This window comes from Raphanus sativus, chromosome 2, assembly GCF_000801105.2.
Source record: "Raphanus sativus cultivar WK10039 chromosome 2, ASM80110v3, whole genome shotgun sequence".
NCBI lineage: Eukaryota > Viridiplantae > Streptophyta > Magnoliopsida > Brassicales > Brassicaceae > Raphanus > Raphanus sativus.
In genome coordinates, this window is record NC_079512.1 from 17458864 (window position 1) to 17475733 (window position 16870).

Consider the following 16870-nt stretch of genomic DNA (forward strand, 5'->3'; position numbering starts at 1 on the left):
TAATATCATTCCGATTTCTACAAATTAGTTTTCGGAGTTCAGCATTCTGCATATTCAGGAATAAAAATTTGCATGTAAATTCTCTTGCCAAGGTGATGAAAAGTAGCAGTATTTTTTTTTATATAGATCAAATCTATCCGGACATATGGTCTTTTCAGAATGATTTAAAATCAACTACCATTTGATTTTAGAAAATGAACGTAAACCAAAATAAATAAAAATAAATAAATAAAGGTATTGAGCTCTCCGTGTTAAATAATTATAATTCTACAAAATATTTGGTGAACAAATACAATAATGATAATAGAAATGTATTAGTATAAATATTTTATTTGCAAAAAATAATGATTGCAAGTTTGCAACGATAGCCCTTTTACCGTTGAAGGTTGGTCGAGATCACTGATCACAACGTAAGCAAAGCATTTTAATTCCGGAGTGCACCTAGCTGTAGGCTGTCTGATACATCTCATCTAACCCTAATTATTTTCTGGATTATTAAGTGTTTGGTACTTAATAATATAGATATCCAATTATTGTCAAGATTAATTTCAAAACACTGTTTTGTTTACTTATTTTCTGGCTTTAAAACACTATATTCTGACAACACGTTCAACCATCTGCAACCAGAAGAAAACAAAGCCTGAGTTTTTTTCTTTTTCGTTTCTATTTATCTTGCAATCTACACTTGTAGTCATCGACTCAAACCGAGACCATTACAAATAAAGATGGTGAAAAGCTGAGAGTGGGATTTAAATCTTCAAAATCTATGGAAAATTGCTATTCTCATATTAAAAACGTTTATATAAATAAATATTATTGAAGTTGCAGTGTGAATGCTCAAACCATTATCCTCCCACTTCAATATGAAACAGAAAATAAATAATGATACATTGTATTTGTCGATGCCGTTAAGTAATCATTTCATAGTTTTAGTTACGGCGTTCGATATCGTACAATAGTAGGGTAATGAAAAGACAGCGTTGCGTTAAACAAACGACGTCGGTTTCGCCATCGTTCGCGGGACCCAATAAGTTTTTGTTTGGGAAAGTCGTCCACACGTGCGCGTTGGTGCTACTTTTTGAAGATTTTCGAGTATATTCCACAGAAGGGAAGCTCAACTAAACATTAATTAATCTAAAAAATCACCCATAAAAACAAAATCCTCTTAATTAGGCCCTACCTCCAAAGCAAAATGAGCTGTATACAGGTTAATTTAAGAGAATAACTACATTAATGAAAATATTCTTGATTTATAAATTATTAATATTCAGTGTAATTTGTTAACCACAGTCGAATATGCTCCCATTTTTTGTATAGTAATAAAATAGGGGTAAAATGCAATATTGCATACCTAGAGATTGCATATATAATACTAAAACTTTTTGAAAATGTTAAAATTATTGGTTTATTTCTTTTAATCTCCATGCCATATTATCATGACCGAGAAACTGACTCGGCAAGTTTCCCAATTCGTTTGACGACCTCAGGAGACAGTTCCTTAACCGGTTTCTTCTCCTTCTCCGGTCGAAAGTCAAAACCAAGTGCGTCCGACACTTCTTCGGAGCTCCATCCAGCTTTACGGAGCGACTCCGAGAACCGACCCGCTTTCAGAAGCAATGCATCAAGGACTGCTTGGTTGTCTAAAATCACCATCTCATCTTCAAAAAAACCAGAGGCTGACACGTGGACGATATCGTCTACGTCGGACTCGCTCCACCCGCCTACTCTTAAAACCGACCCGATCCGGTTCACGTAATCGTCGACCCATTTCGGTGTCTCTGGACGAGGTAAGTCTAAGTATCTCTCCGGCGACGACGAAGAGTGCGAAGAAGAAGACATAGAAGAAGCTGAGTTTCTCCGGCGACGATCCACCGCCGCGTCACTCCAAAACTCCACCCATCTCGGTGTACCCGACCCACGAACCCGACCCGAATCTAAGCTCAGTCTAGAATAATTCGAGGAGGACGAGGACGACCTGGCAGACTTCTCGCTCACCGAACGCTGCTTAGTGAGGATATCCGGAGACAAATCGGATCCTCTGAAAACAGACTCACGCTCGAAGAAATCAGAGAGATCCGACCCGCAACAGAAAATACGGGTCTCGTCGACGTAAAAAACCGGGTTACCCGCTAAAGACGGGCTACAAGGGATGAAGCAGTGATCGAAAATGGGAATCATCAAAGGAGCTCTCTTGAGAGCGTTTCTCGCGACCCGTAAGGCTTTTTCCGGGTCAGACGGTCTCGGGCCCCAAGACTTGCTCCACAGAGTGTTCCTCGCGATCTGAAACGACACGGCGGCGATCGGAAGATCGATCATGGCTCGGAGATGGAGACGAGCTCCGGGAGAACGCCAGTCCGGAAACCCGGCGCCGACGGGTAAACCGGCGGATAGTACGGCGCGGAGATCCGGTGGGAAAGCGAATGCGAACTCAGCTTCGGCTCTGGCGAATTCTGCGTCGGTTAGACCCGGTTGGAGTTGGATCCTCGAAGTGTGTAAGTGTGAGATTACTTGGTCGGCGAGAGATGAGAAAGAGACGAGACTGTTCCTGACCGTTGGGGTCGCTGGTGCGGCGGCACGAGCAGAGAGACGACGGAGACCCGCCGCGTGTGCTGGCCGGAGACCGGTCATTCTCCGTCCAACGTCGACCATCCTGCTTTTTTTGGGTAAAGAACAAAACTTTGTGGAGTAAAGAGAGAATGGAAAAGAGTAAGCTTTATTATGAGTTATGGGGTTTCAGATATGTCTGAATCTGATGGCGTACTGAAAAGGATGATAGGCGACAGAGAGATAGAGCGAAGTTTTGTTGAGCAATGTTAAGGAGCTTCCTTTATTTATAGCAAGTTTTATTGGTGGGTCCTACTAGTTGTCTTTCTTTTTTTTATTTGGTTATATTTAGTATTATATGAAATATTGAAATAGTGATGTGTGAGAATCTCTAATGACTTCATCGACTAAACTAATTTGATGATTAAAGACTGATATTTTTCTTCGTCGAGATTCTTTTATTTATCTAAATCAGCATCAGATACCTTTCTGATCGGTTTACACTTTTGTTTAGTTCTCTTTTCACGGCTCTGAATTTCTGGGAAACACGTAGGACCCATGCGTAAATTAAGGATACAAGGAAGGTTAATATAAATCTTGATTTATATCAGTAATCAAACGTTATACAGAACCGCTTCATGCATATTTCCTTCATTTTGGATAATTAACGGTTTTGGAGCAGCATTCAGAATATAACGAAGTCGATTGTAATATGAGTACACAAATAGCTTTAGAGAAAATTTAGATATCAAGCAAAAGTAGAAAGCAGAGATATCTTCAACTTCTTTGTAGGGTGGAAAGATATAGAAAAGCTAGAGTAAAGAAGAAAATCTATGTAATAATTTGGTTCTTATAATCAATAGGTATGGAGTAGACAAAAAGAAGATAAAATTAGATATAAATATAAAAAGTTGACGAAAAAATAGATAAAAATATAAAAACCATATTATAGTTTATGGACTAGAAATGACAGTCAAGTTAAGTACAAAAAACCTATAAATTAGAACGGCCTATGTGATTGCGTGATTTTTTATTTTTACTAATTTTATGTAAATTAAAAAATATATGTGTAATTATTTGATGTGTTGTGTGAAGTTTTATGTTAACATGTATAATTTAGTTTTGATTATAAATTTGGTTTATAATTAAAACTTCAATTTTTATAGATTAGATATGTTTCGGTTTATATGTTAATCTATCATTATGGAAACATAAATGTGCGGTTTTATTAGTATAATTTAATATGTATTATATTGATTTAAATATTATATATTAAAAATTATAAAGTTTTACTTTTCTTTTAAAAATGAAAATAAATTAGTAATTACATATATAATATTTTAATGATATTTACGAATATTAGTTATTCATATAATAAAACTTTAAAATACCATACTTGTTTTATCAAAAAATATTTTTTAATTTCATAAAATTATTTTATGGTTGAGTAATGTTATGTGCGAAGTTGTCTTCTGTTCGAGTATTCAATGTACATGTAATGAATAATATTTTAATGAAATATTATTAGAAATAAATTTAGTATAATGACATTTTATATAGATCAGGAAAGAATAAGATGTTAGGTTTATTCTGAAGTTTTGTTTTAGTAAAATAGAAGAGAGTTTATAATTATATTATGTTATATACTTTAATGACTATAACATTTATTTTTTAGAAACCATGCTATAAAGTATTTTATACGTTCTTATCGTATAATAATTTTAGAAGGAAAAATTACCATAAATAGTATATACATATAATTTATATATGAATCGCACGCAGATTTTTTGCCTCCTTTCTCTGACGAGAGCGAAGCAGAAATCGAATGCTTCCAAAACAAGAAAAAGAAGACAGGAGATAAGCTTCATGGTTTCGAAGCTTCTACTTTTTCTTCTACTTTAGGTTTTGATAAAATCGTCCGCTATTACAGACTTTGATTATCTGTGAGATTGTGCCTTAGACGAAGAAAGTAACATCTAATCTAAAGAAGACGAAGACCGGATATTAAAAAGAATATTTGACTAATCAGAAACATTACAAGCATACATAAAATAGGAAGCCTCTATGCTTGCTCTATGACTTTGGTTTATGTACTATGTTCTTAGTTTATGCTGTAATGGTGTGTGACTGGTTTAAGGTGTGTGTAGGCTTATTTTATGTATGTTTGTAATGCTTTTGTTTTGTCAAATATTCCTTTGAATATTCGGTTTTTATCTTCTTTAGATTAAATGCTATTTTTTTCGTCTAACTCACTGCCCCACATTGAATCTATAGAAATTTCACCGGTTTGAACCAGATAATCTACCTAGACCGGTTGGATTAGAGGTGTGTTTCGGATTCAGAAGCATTGTGGAGAATAAACAAAGGTTGAAAAGTGATTAGACGTAAGCCAATATCATACCCACTCTGCCACGCTGCATCAAATCATGTTCCTCATTTCATTATGGACAACTCGATATTAATCACTGTTTAGTTCTGATTTGGGTTTATAAACTTAATCATACTTTTTTGCAGTGGACTTTAACAGTCTAAAAGTAGCATGTTAATCCTACAACACCATGCCAATATGTTTTTTTCTTCTCTAAAATTATCTTATATGAAAAGGCCAAAGAAAGAACAAACCGTACACAATGCAGTTTACGCGTGAATTGTAGTTGTAAAGTTGAAAATGCCACCGCTTGCATTTAGATTGTTATTATTAAACTTCTTATTATCTACCGATATAGTTGTGATTTAAATTAATGGATATCTAATCTATGACCGTCGGCGTTGATGCGTAATATTTGGGGGTAAGCAATAAAAACGGTCACGCGAGTCTAGGCCACACTACTCGGGAATCTCACATGCCAATACCAATATGGCATGGATTCTTTAGGAAGGAAAATGTTTCCAGTGTTCAATCGCAAAAGCATAATTTAAAAAAAATAATGTGACATACTACAATACCATTTATTATTCAATACAATACCATTTCTTCAAATGTGTGGACATAATTAAAAATTAGATCATGTATAAACACACTAGTTTGTGTATTTATTTTCTAACGTCGTCGAAACTGCCTAGTATTAAAAGCATTAATTAATTTTCAAATAAATGGTCCTTCTGTCAGCTTAACCACATGTTAGGTACTGGGGTTTTCAACTTTTTACATAGCTATGTTTTAAAGTATATGTTTTTTTTTTTGACAAAGATTTTTTAAAGTATATGTTTTAAAGTATATGTTTCAAGCATTAAGTTAATAAGTTGTATGCTTTTTTCGAAATATAATCAAATTTTCATTAATTATTTATTTAATATAATATGTTAATTAACGTGTCAACGGCATAGACTTCTATAACTTGGGATTAATCAATGTATTAAAGGAATTTAATAAGTTATTCTAAGAGATTAGCTTGTAAAATTACATTTGTTCTGAATCTTCTGATGTATACTCTCCTTATTTGAAGTCCCATTTGATACAAAAATCTACATAGTAGAATTAAGCTACGTCCATCCCATTCAAAGAAAGAAACTTTAAGTATACTCTCCTTATTTGAAGTCCCATTTGAACAATTATATAGCATCCAACAAACGTACACCACTTGTAGTGTAACTACACAAAATCATATTCTAAATCATAAGTCACAGATACGATTTTATAAACGTAGGTGAAGAGACGGAATGAGTCTTCAATTTCACAGATTTTTACCAATTTTACAATTTCTTAAAAAATATAATCGCAGATTTTGTCCTTTCACTCTCAGCAAATTCAGTATCATTTTAAATCTTGTAGTAACTGATATATTATTTTTAAATTCAAAAACAAAACTGATTATTTTCTGAATATTTTTGTCACTCGACTAATTTCTACCATTTTTCTAATTTTGTGTTTCAACATTTAAATGTATACTGTAATAATAATTATAAATAAGCTAACTAACTAAGTAACTTCTAGGCCACTCCACTTGCTCTGTCCAGTTATAATTGTGTCCGACCCGTTAGCAAAGTTTTAACTACTAGTATTTATCTATTTTTATATTATAAATATTTTTCAACGATTGGTGGCGTTATACCATCCACAAACATGATCTATCTACACTATTAATCAACAAGTTCGCTGAAACATTGTTATAACATTATGCTCTTTACTGATAATCGACCAATCTTTTCATTCTTTTCATTTTCTTGATGGTTTGTGTGACGGAATCCATCACCATAGTGGTTATCATCATAATAGTAGTCGATCATGAGCATATATAATAACCAAAAAAACAACAATATGAATTTGAACCTTAGATCTCGCGATCATTAAAATATGGAGCAGGAAAGAAAATGAATCAGATCTATAGTAGTATAACTTATAAGACACTAGGGCCGGCCCGCCCTACGGGCGGGATATAGATTTTAAAATTATATAAATTGTTAGAGATAATGTATGATAAAAAGTTTATTCTTTAGTAATATAAATATTTATTTTTGTTATAAAAATAAATAAACCAAGCGATTTTGTTTTTTTTTTTTAAATTTCAAGACTTAAATGAATTTAAATAAAGTCGTAAAGAAACTATCGAACTTGTAATTGTAGATTAGTTTAATATATATGAAATAAATTTATTCTTACTATAGTTAATTATTAGTGATATTAACCGAGAACAATTAGAACAATGATACAGAATTGTATTTGGTTTGGATTTTAAGACACTACATATATATATATATATATATATATATATATATATATATATATATGTGTGTAAATAATTATTAAATATGGAATTTAATAGTTTCATTATAATGTTAATAACAATTCCGCATTACTCAAAATATTATACTATTTGAATGTTTATTAAAAAGTACTGGTTTTAATATAAAATGTGAATGATTATTTGTAGATCTTTGTAAAGGAACATGAACCCAATTTTCTAGGCGAGAAACAAAAAAAAAAGAGCTGATTTATAGAATCAGAGAAGTGGTAGGCTAATACATGTATTTTACAAAATAGAAACAATATAGAGAAGAATATAATAGAAGGAGATGAAGAAGGCCCATCGGAGGCAATCGACTGACGCGGATGACATTGAAGAGCATAATCTTAGTTTTAAAGATAAGAAAACACGACTGTTTTGAGCTTTCGACCACGGAACAAAAAGTGCTGTGACAAAAATAGGATCTACAAAATATAGTTGGGAGTATTGACCCACCAAACATGAGACCCATCGAAGCTTTTACGACCCAACCAAAACTGGAACATTATTGGTGAAAAAATGGCTCGGAGGAAAAAAAATGTATTTCTCTGAATAGCATATACTTGCCTAAACCAAGTCTTTTTATTTTATTATTCCTTGGGAAGTTACAGCTTTGGCCGAGAGTTCAAACAATATCTGGGATAATAGAATAAAGAGCATTGGTCCAAAACGAAAATGATGACATCTCTAGACTAAAATTAAGTAAATCTGACTTGTGACCACTATTTCTGCTAATGGTTCCATCTTTGCTTGCAGGTATCAGCTCAGCAACTCTTAAGAAGTAAGTTTAACATCATTGACTGAACGATATCACTCCTTAGAACTTCACTTCAGCACCCTTGCCTATAACTGCAGCGAAATATTATGTATAAGTAAGCCATTCATTCCAACATCATTTTACGCGTCTTGCTAGGAATCAAAATTATAGATATCAAAAACAACCCTAATTTAAAGGTTTCAACTCTTTAGCTCTCACACTGATAGTTTATTTACCAAACTCTTTGAGTATATGAGACTTACATTGACATCACTTTGCAGGAAAAATACATGTTGAGTGCTTAGACCCATGGCCTCGTAACTCCTGCGGTTTGCTTGAGGAAGCTTTGGTAAAGAAGCTTCTAAGAGTATCACTTCTGGAATAAATGGTTCTGGAATGTATTCCTAATCAGCGAGCTCTTTTTTCCTCATTGTTATTGTTTTCTGATCATCTATACCCAAGCTACAGATATAATAGATATTGCAATATGAATATCAGATAAATCAAATCAGAATCTAACAGATCCCTAAACACACTATTGGATAATCAAATATAATCGATTTAATCTGAACAAAAACGAACAGCGCAAAAGAGAAGTAAATACCTCAGAGCAGATCCAAGAGGCTTAACCACCAATGTGATTTGTGTAGACTTGGGTAGACGCTTTTAAGAATATTTGTGATCAGTTTTACGGAACCCGAATTATACTACAAACCGAAGTATCAAGATCAGACCAACAGAAACAATAACAGAACTCATAAACAGAGAAAACAGAGACGAAGAAAAGGATCACGATCATGTTCATGTTCAAGGATTATATCGCCGCCGGAGAGTTACAGAGGAAGCGAAGGGGAAAAAGTGAAGAGGGATTAGGGTTCGATGCAAGAATATCTGGGCCCATCTGAAGTGACAAACAAAAGAAAAAACTCAGTACACAACGTTTCATTAATCCGACGTGGCAGACGCAGAAAGCATGAGTTTCCAGCGTGTCATCTGATGTGGCGCAAGGAGGAGAGAAAAAAGTCTATTTTATATAAATAGATTTTGATATTATCAAAGATGACAAGACAAGCAATTATTTTGTTGATTAAGATTGGCAACTCTTCGTCGATGCATGAACTATATATTTTGTACAACGACGTGAAAGGTTGGACTTAGGTATGGGTAAAGAGTTAATGAAATGCTCATGAAGTGAAGAGTATCTGATGTCTGGATGTGAAGCTTTTGGAACACTCACAAGTTAGATGTTTAATTGTTAGCTGAAGCTGTGGACATTTTGTAGGGTCCGTTTGTCCCAACCACAAAATATAACATCTTTTAAATGATTTTTGTAGGAGATGTAAGGGAGTAACATTTTTTGCAACTAGTTCATTGCTTTGTTTATGAACATGTATGTCTGTGGTCGATTGATTGATATCATAAGAGCCGATCTACAAATATAGTATGATTTTAACATTCCAGATCTAGTTTCATCCATTTTTGTTGTCTTTTGCAGAATGAATATAAAGTTTACTATTTCATATTAAGATACATTATATTCAAAAAAAATATTAAGATACATCTGAAAATTCGTCACATATAAGTAACATACCTCTTTAGAAGACTTTTACTTTTGTTTCTCCCAGTATAATTGTTTTACTAGTAGAAGTAGGCCTGGGCGTTTATAAGGTAAACCGAAATCTGAACCTCTAACCGAACAAAATTCTCGATTTCGGACCGGTCATGGATGTAAGAGAAAAACTCATTGGGTTTTGATAATCCAGCAGATCGGAGGTCGGTTCGGGTCGGTTATCACCCATTATCCGAATCAAAACCAGGACATAACCGAACATTAATTACACAACACAATACACATATGCTGAGTTGTCGACTCCTCGTTTATACCTCGTCTTTTCCACTTCTCTAGTTCTCTGTCTTCAAGAACCCTAGTTCCCAAAAAGGTCTCATCGATTAAACCCTGTAACATCTTCAATGAATAACCTGGCCTATATAAATCATATAGATTCTCTCTATTCGGCTCCATCTGAGCTTTCAAGGAATCAATGGCAGGTTCTTCTTCCTATTTTTTAGTTATTCTTGGTCTGAATCTATGTCAATATTCTTGTTTTCTTAATTGAAAAAGTTTAATATTTTAGAAAGGGGTTTATTTAACTTATTTATATTTCGATTTGAGTTAGAAAATTGTTTAGGATTTAACTTAGTCTAATGTATCATTGTTTTTGTATTTTAAAATTGAAATCGAAAATGGTTTCGACTTTTATACTGACATATTGTTTCCATTGAAGCAGATGGACTCAACATCATCACTTGATCGTGAAACCCATAGCAAAGAAGATGAGGCAGAGTTTCCAACTCCCGACAGTAACAGAGAGAATAGGAAACAATCTGAAGCTGGGAGTTCTCAACAAACTAAAGTGAAGCGGATCCTTCCAACAAGATCAGAAGTGTGGGAACATTATACAAGAACTAAGGAGGACAGAGACCGGTGTCTATGCAACTACTGTCAGAAAAGCTACTCATGTCTCACCACATCAGGGACCACTAATCTGAAGAAGCATCTCGAGGTTTGCAAAAACCATCAAGCGTGGTTAGCAGTCAACAAAAATAGACGAGAAAATGTCTCTGAGGATAGGAAGCTCAAGTCGGGTAAATTTACTGAAGCTGTGTTTAGAGAAGCCACGAATGAGATGATTTTGTTGGGGCAACTACCTTTAGCGTTTGTCGAGAGTGTGGCATGGAAGCATTTTTGTAAGAATCTCAAAAGGTGATGAGTTGGAATCCCATTCCAACTCAGGATTCTTGTGGTTCTAGAGGATCCAGCTACAGGAGAACCAGGAACGGAGAGCTTTCCCCCCTTTTCCGCCCCAACTCTTTCGAATGCTGGTTTTAAGAATGAGTGATTGCCCTTCTCCGACCCTTACTGCCCAACCTGCGAGCGGACAGCTAATGCATGGTTTGTTCTTCTTAAGTGTTATTCATATTGCTTTACTCGTTTGTTGTTATTAGTTTCATATAATCTTATGTATATGTTTTATATGTTTGTAGGCAAAGCTAGGATAGAATCCTCATTCAAGAAGAACTTTAACCAAAGACATCGTGAAGATGTATAAGGAGAAGAAATCAGCGCTGAAGAGATGATTCTTATGCAACAAACAATGTGTGTCCATCACTACAAATATATGGGTTTCCCAAACAACAGGTAATAGTTTTATTTCTGACTTTGTAGAAACATGCTTGATTTATAAGTCAACATTTATTTAAAAAACTTATTCACATTCTTTCTGGCTTTATGTTTTGTAGGTGCTAGTTACATGGTGGTTACAGTTCATTATATTGATGCTTTGTGGCGACTGAAGAAGCTGATCATAGGATTCAAACATGTCACGGATCACAAAGGTCAGACCATAGCATCTGTTTTATTAGATTGCTTGGTTGAATGGGGAATTGAGGGGTCTTATGTGTTACCGTTGACAATGCAACTGCGAATAGTTCAGCATTAAGGAAGTTTCATAGTGCATTTTCATTAGTTTCTGATGAGTCGCTAGTTTTAGGTGGTGAGTTCTTGCAGATGCGATGTAGTGCTCATATAATAAACATGATTGTGAGGGATGGAATGGCTGAAGTAGGTCAGAGTGTAGCTGCTATCAGAAATGATATCTCGTATGTTAGATCACATACAAATAGGTTGAAGTCTTTTGAGCTTAAGGTTGACTAGGGTAAGATAACAAGAGGAAGCTTGCCGTTGGATGTGAAGACAATGTGGAATTTAACATACCTGATCTTGGCAACAGCTCAGAAGTTCAAGGTGGCATTCGACAAGATGGAGGCAGAAGACAAGCTCTACAGCGTCTATTTCTGTGAGATAGAGAATGGTTATAAAAGGATTGGTCCTACTCAGCTAAGGGATTGGAATGCAGTTGAGAAACTGTGCTGTTTTCTTTTGATCTTTTACAACTCAACGGTGGTGGTGTCAGCTTCAACTTCTGTTAATTCCCATAAGTGTGATGGAGAGGTGGTCACCATTGCAACAAATCTGATGGAAATCATCAACAGCTATGATCCTGAGTTGAAGTCCAAGGCAGCAGATATGTTGAAATTTTTTGACAAGTATTGGGATGGTCTCAAGAATTTGAACAAGATGCTAACGGTTGCCATGGTTTTTGATCCGAGCAAGAAGTTAGAGCTTGTGAAGTTGTGCTTTGAGTAATTGTATGGAATAGACACTGTCGAGTATAAGGAGATGTACAACTCCTTGTTAAGTGTCTTGAGAAGCTTGTTCAAAGAATATAGTGCACGATTTGGAAATGGTACTGATCCAGATGATCAATCATCGCAGCCTACCAAAACATCTCAGTTGTCTATTCAACGAATGGAGTTGGTTGATGATAGTTCTGGCTACAAGTGGATTGGTGCTAGGTACTACTTTTAATACTTTTTCTATACATTTTTTTCTAAGTAATAACCTTCTAAAATTTTTCTATACATTCTTATAGGCACAAACAGAAGCAGAACGAGATTGGGGCTAGAGAGAAAAGGAATGAGTTAGAAACTTACCTCAAAGAAAGTGTGGAAAACTCGGATTTGATGATTGGAATGGAGTATGATGTCCTGTCATATTGGAGGATGAATGCAGCTAGATTTCCAGTGTTATCAGAGATTGCTCGAGATATTTTGGCTATGCAAGTTTCTTCAGTTGCTTTGGAGAGTACTTTTAGCACTAGTGGCAGGATGCTAGAACCACATAGGAGCGGTCTTACTCATTATATGGTTGAAGTGTTAATGTGTTCAGAACAGTGGCTGAAACAAGATCTGAAGATGGAGTCAAGGGTGCCTTCAAATGCACAAATTCTTGATGATCTCGAGGAGGATGACAAACTCGAAAGAGGTACACACTGATCATGATCACTCTTAGTCTCTTACTATTTTTTTGAACGGATCACTTTTACTATTTTTATTGCAGAGAGTGAAGATGCAATAGTCTTGGAATAAGAATTCTACAAGAAAATGCAAGACTCTTGTATGTTTTGAATTTGAGTAATTTGTTGTTGTTTCTTTAGTACTTTACTACTTTTTATGCATTTGATTCCGTTATGAATTTTCTGTTTTGGTGTGTTCAAAACTTATGTGTTTTTGGTTTCGGATTTATAAGGTATTTTAGTTATTTTTGGATTTTTTTTGGTCTATTATGGTTATTTTGGTTACAAGAAAACCGAACCCGATCATGATTCACTTAGACATCGGATTTTCATGGATGTCGTACAGCTCCCCCAAACCGATCCGAACCTGATAAGTTCCAAACCGATACCGTTCTGTAAAGTCAAAAATACCGAATGGGACTTTTTGGCTTGAGTCTGAATAACCAAAAATCCGTTTACACCGACCCGAACCCGAATGGTACACCGAACGCCCAGGAAGCCTAGTTGTTTTTTTTGGAAAATTGTTTTTAGATAAAAAAATATGATAACTATATCCCATTAGGCTAAACTCATATATTTTATATTTTATTAGGTTAATATTTTCAAAATGGCAATACTATCCTTAATTTCAATTAAAATCAAAATTACAATTAACTAAACAATTGTTAAATATTAAAATATAGTTTTAATAAAAGTAAATAAAATAAATTAAAAATTAAAAATCCTCAAATCAGAAAAAAACTAAACGTTGAACTTCTTTGGTATTTTTAATATTAAAAATATTGATTTTTATTATTTGTTACTAGTAAATAAAAAATATAAAACAAATATTTTTAAAATATTTAGAATATGTGATCTACGTAAAATATCAAAAATGTATTAATATTTGGAAATATTCAGTTTCTTTATACTTATTAAATCGATTTTTTAAAAAAAAAATTGAGAAAATCATGAAATATTGATTTTTAGTATTTGTTACTAGCAAAGTATTGATTAAAAAATAGAAAATATCAAAAAAATTCTTACTAGCAACAATAGCAATCATTAAACTATTTTTAATTTAAATACTGATTTTAAAAATAACGATTTTTTTTTAATTTTTTTTAAAATCAATTTAATAAATACTCCCTCCTTTTCATATTAAGTGTCGTTGTAGAGAAATTTTGTTGTTGCAAAATAAGTGTTGTTTTAGCATTTCAATGTAGAATTTATTAAATTTATTCTCCATTTTATTTTTGTATTGGTTGAAGTGTATGGATAATGATTTTTTATATAGAAAATATGCAAAATTTAATATTTTTTAATTTATGTGCACAAGTCTAAAGTGACACTTAAAATGAAACAGAAGTAGTATAAGAAAACTAAATATTTTCAAATATTATCTTCTCATATTTTCGGTACTGATTATCATTATCCATAGAATATGTATTTTACATATAGTATAGAATACAATAAACATGTTTGAAACTGATTTCTACATGTTTTAATTTCTAGAGGTTTTAAATTTATAATAATGTGTTGATTCCAATTTCTACAGATTTTAGAACAACATGGTAAGCGCAGAATATGTTTTCCAAATATTTTTAGATTATTATTATTTACATAGATCACGTATTTTGAACATAGTAGATTCAATTAAAAAGTTGGATTACATTTTCTGTTGTGTAGAATGCCAATACTACTTTCTGTAAAACAAAATATGAAATTATGATTTAGACATTATTAGAACTAGACAAAATACTAATAAGTTGATATATGTATTTTATTAGTAGTTACTATTTTTTTAATTTTTTTTTAGTAAAATTATTTATTTGGTTTATTTTGAAAAATACTAAATGGCATTAGTAGCAAAAATGTTACAAAATATAAATTAGTCTAATAGGACATAGTTATCATATTTTTGGCCTAAAAACAATTTTCTTGTTTTTTTATCATTGACTTAAATAGACTCATACTGACTCTATAAACCACACGAAACCTAGTTGTATTTGAATATATATATATGACACGTAGAAAGAATGAGAAAATCTCTTATATATTAAAAGAGAAACATTTAAAAAGTTATAACATGTAGTTTGTATTAATTATAAAAGTGATCTACTGAGTTATCAAATAATTGGATTGTTAATTTTGCTTATGTGGTGGCTTGAGAATCAATTGAGAATTTTGTTAGACTAAAATTAAATTGCTTGAGAATGTTATATTATTTAGTATTCCTTTATAGACCAATGAAAAAGCGACATAAAAAGAAAAGTATTGAAAATAGATAGGATTGACACATGAACGTAAAAATTTTATAACCATAATTAACTTTTAATGGTTAGGTTTTCCTTATAACCGTAAAAAAATATTGAAAATAGATAGGATTGGCACATGATATAGTTTCACTGTAACTAAATAGTAGATCTGAGATTTTGGGGTTTAAACATTAGGTTTTTATGCGATAGGTCATTTTTGGACCTAAAATATTTTTAAAAATGATATCAGCTCATCAGTAACAAATTATGTAGTTAAAAAAATTAAAAAAATTATTTAAAAGCCAAAAATATTAATTCAATAAGAATATAAATTTTATTTTTTATATAACATTTCTTAAATATTTTCATATAATTTACCATGCGCAAGGCCATGTGTTATCCTAATATTTTTATTATTTGGCATGACAAATGAATTACAAAATAATGAGGTCTATTTGACTCTCCCAAATCAAGTTTAGATAAAACCTTGTATTTTGCACGACAATAATAAGATCAAACATCTTCGACTTCACGTGATGTTCCTTATATCTTTGACATATATGTCGACGAAACTTATGTCATATCCTTGAATTTGAAGTATAGTTACACAAAGTCATTGTCATTAGAAAATTTTGGTCCGTTGTGTGGCTTCGACTCTATCAACCGTTGCTATATCCCCACTTATTAATAACAATTAACGATCAGTCAATCTGGTCCAACTGATTTTGTTTGGTTCCAATGTCGTCATAATAATTATGAAACATGTCAAATCTCTTGGTGCGATAAGTTTGTTTTCTTAACTGATTTTTTTTGTTGGTTGGTGCAGAGAACTTAGGACGTTCAAGGTTTGGCTTGTTATACTTCCTTTCGACTGATTGAAAATATAAAAAATGAAAAGGACCAAGATAATATCAAATATATACTAGCATTGATAAAAGATAATTACCAAACCTAGTCCATTTTGTAATTCTACTTATTTTTCGAGACTGGTCGGACGACTAAGCCATGATAATTGTATTTGTCCAGAAACAGTGGGTATGTGTTGCACTTTAGTGGACCAAAGGAGAACGATTTCGACCACTAAGAATAAGAAGGGATCGGAACTGCACCTACAAGCTTTCCAGAGCCGATATCTTGTTGTAGCCTACTCGGAAGGATACAGTATTAGTTTCCGTTGTTTCAAAAATAATTATACTATGCGAAATCGAACCTGAGTAGTTTTTATGTCCTACTCAAATTCTAATATGATTGAAAGAAAACATATAAAAAGATGTATTGATTTGATCGTCTTCATTTATCGCATTTTAAGGCAAACCACTCAATATAATAATAAAACTCACAAAGACGACCTATATATCTTAGTGATTGACTAGTATTAATATATGCTAAAACCTCACAACCAATACAAATGCTATATAGTTATATATAAATTGCAAGAGGGTTAAAAGCTCACGCAATTAATTTATACCAAAGTATCATAACCAATGTGCTCAACACCTTATCACAATTAATTACTACCTTCCACACTAGACCTGCTTTACGAATAATGGTGAGAAGTAGACCTATTATAAATGTTTATAGGTATATCAAGTTGCGACTTACAATTTTGACTCATACCCACAACAAAATACATTATAGCATTTTCTAATCACATTTAAATGAAATACAATCTATTATAGTTTCTGAATTCTA

At 32.8% G+C, this 16870-nt stretch overlaps 1 protein-coding gene across 1 annotated transcript; it reads right to left on the reverse strand.

Annotated features, from left to right (window-relative positions):
* Positions 1-1389: 1389 nt before the first annotated feature.
* On the reverse strand, positions 1390-2815 carry LOC108827502 (uncharacterized). The gene has a single exon (XM_018600913.2). The coding sequence runs from the start codon at positions 2647-2649 to the stop codon at positions 1435-1437; it is 1215 nt and encodes a 404-aa protein (XP_018456415.2). The 5' UTR covers positions 2650-2815; the 3' UTR covers positions 1390-1434.
* Between the last annotated feature and the right edge of the window lie 14055 nt (positions 2816-16870).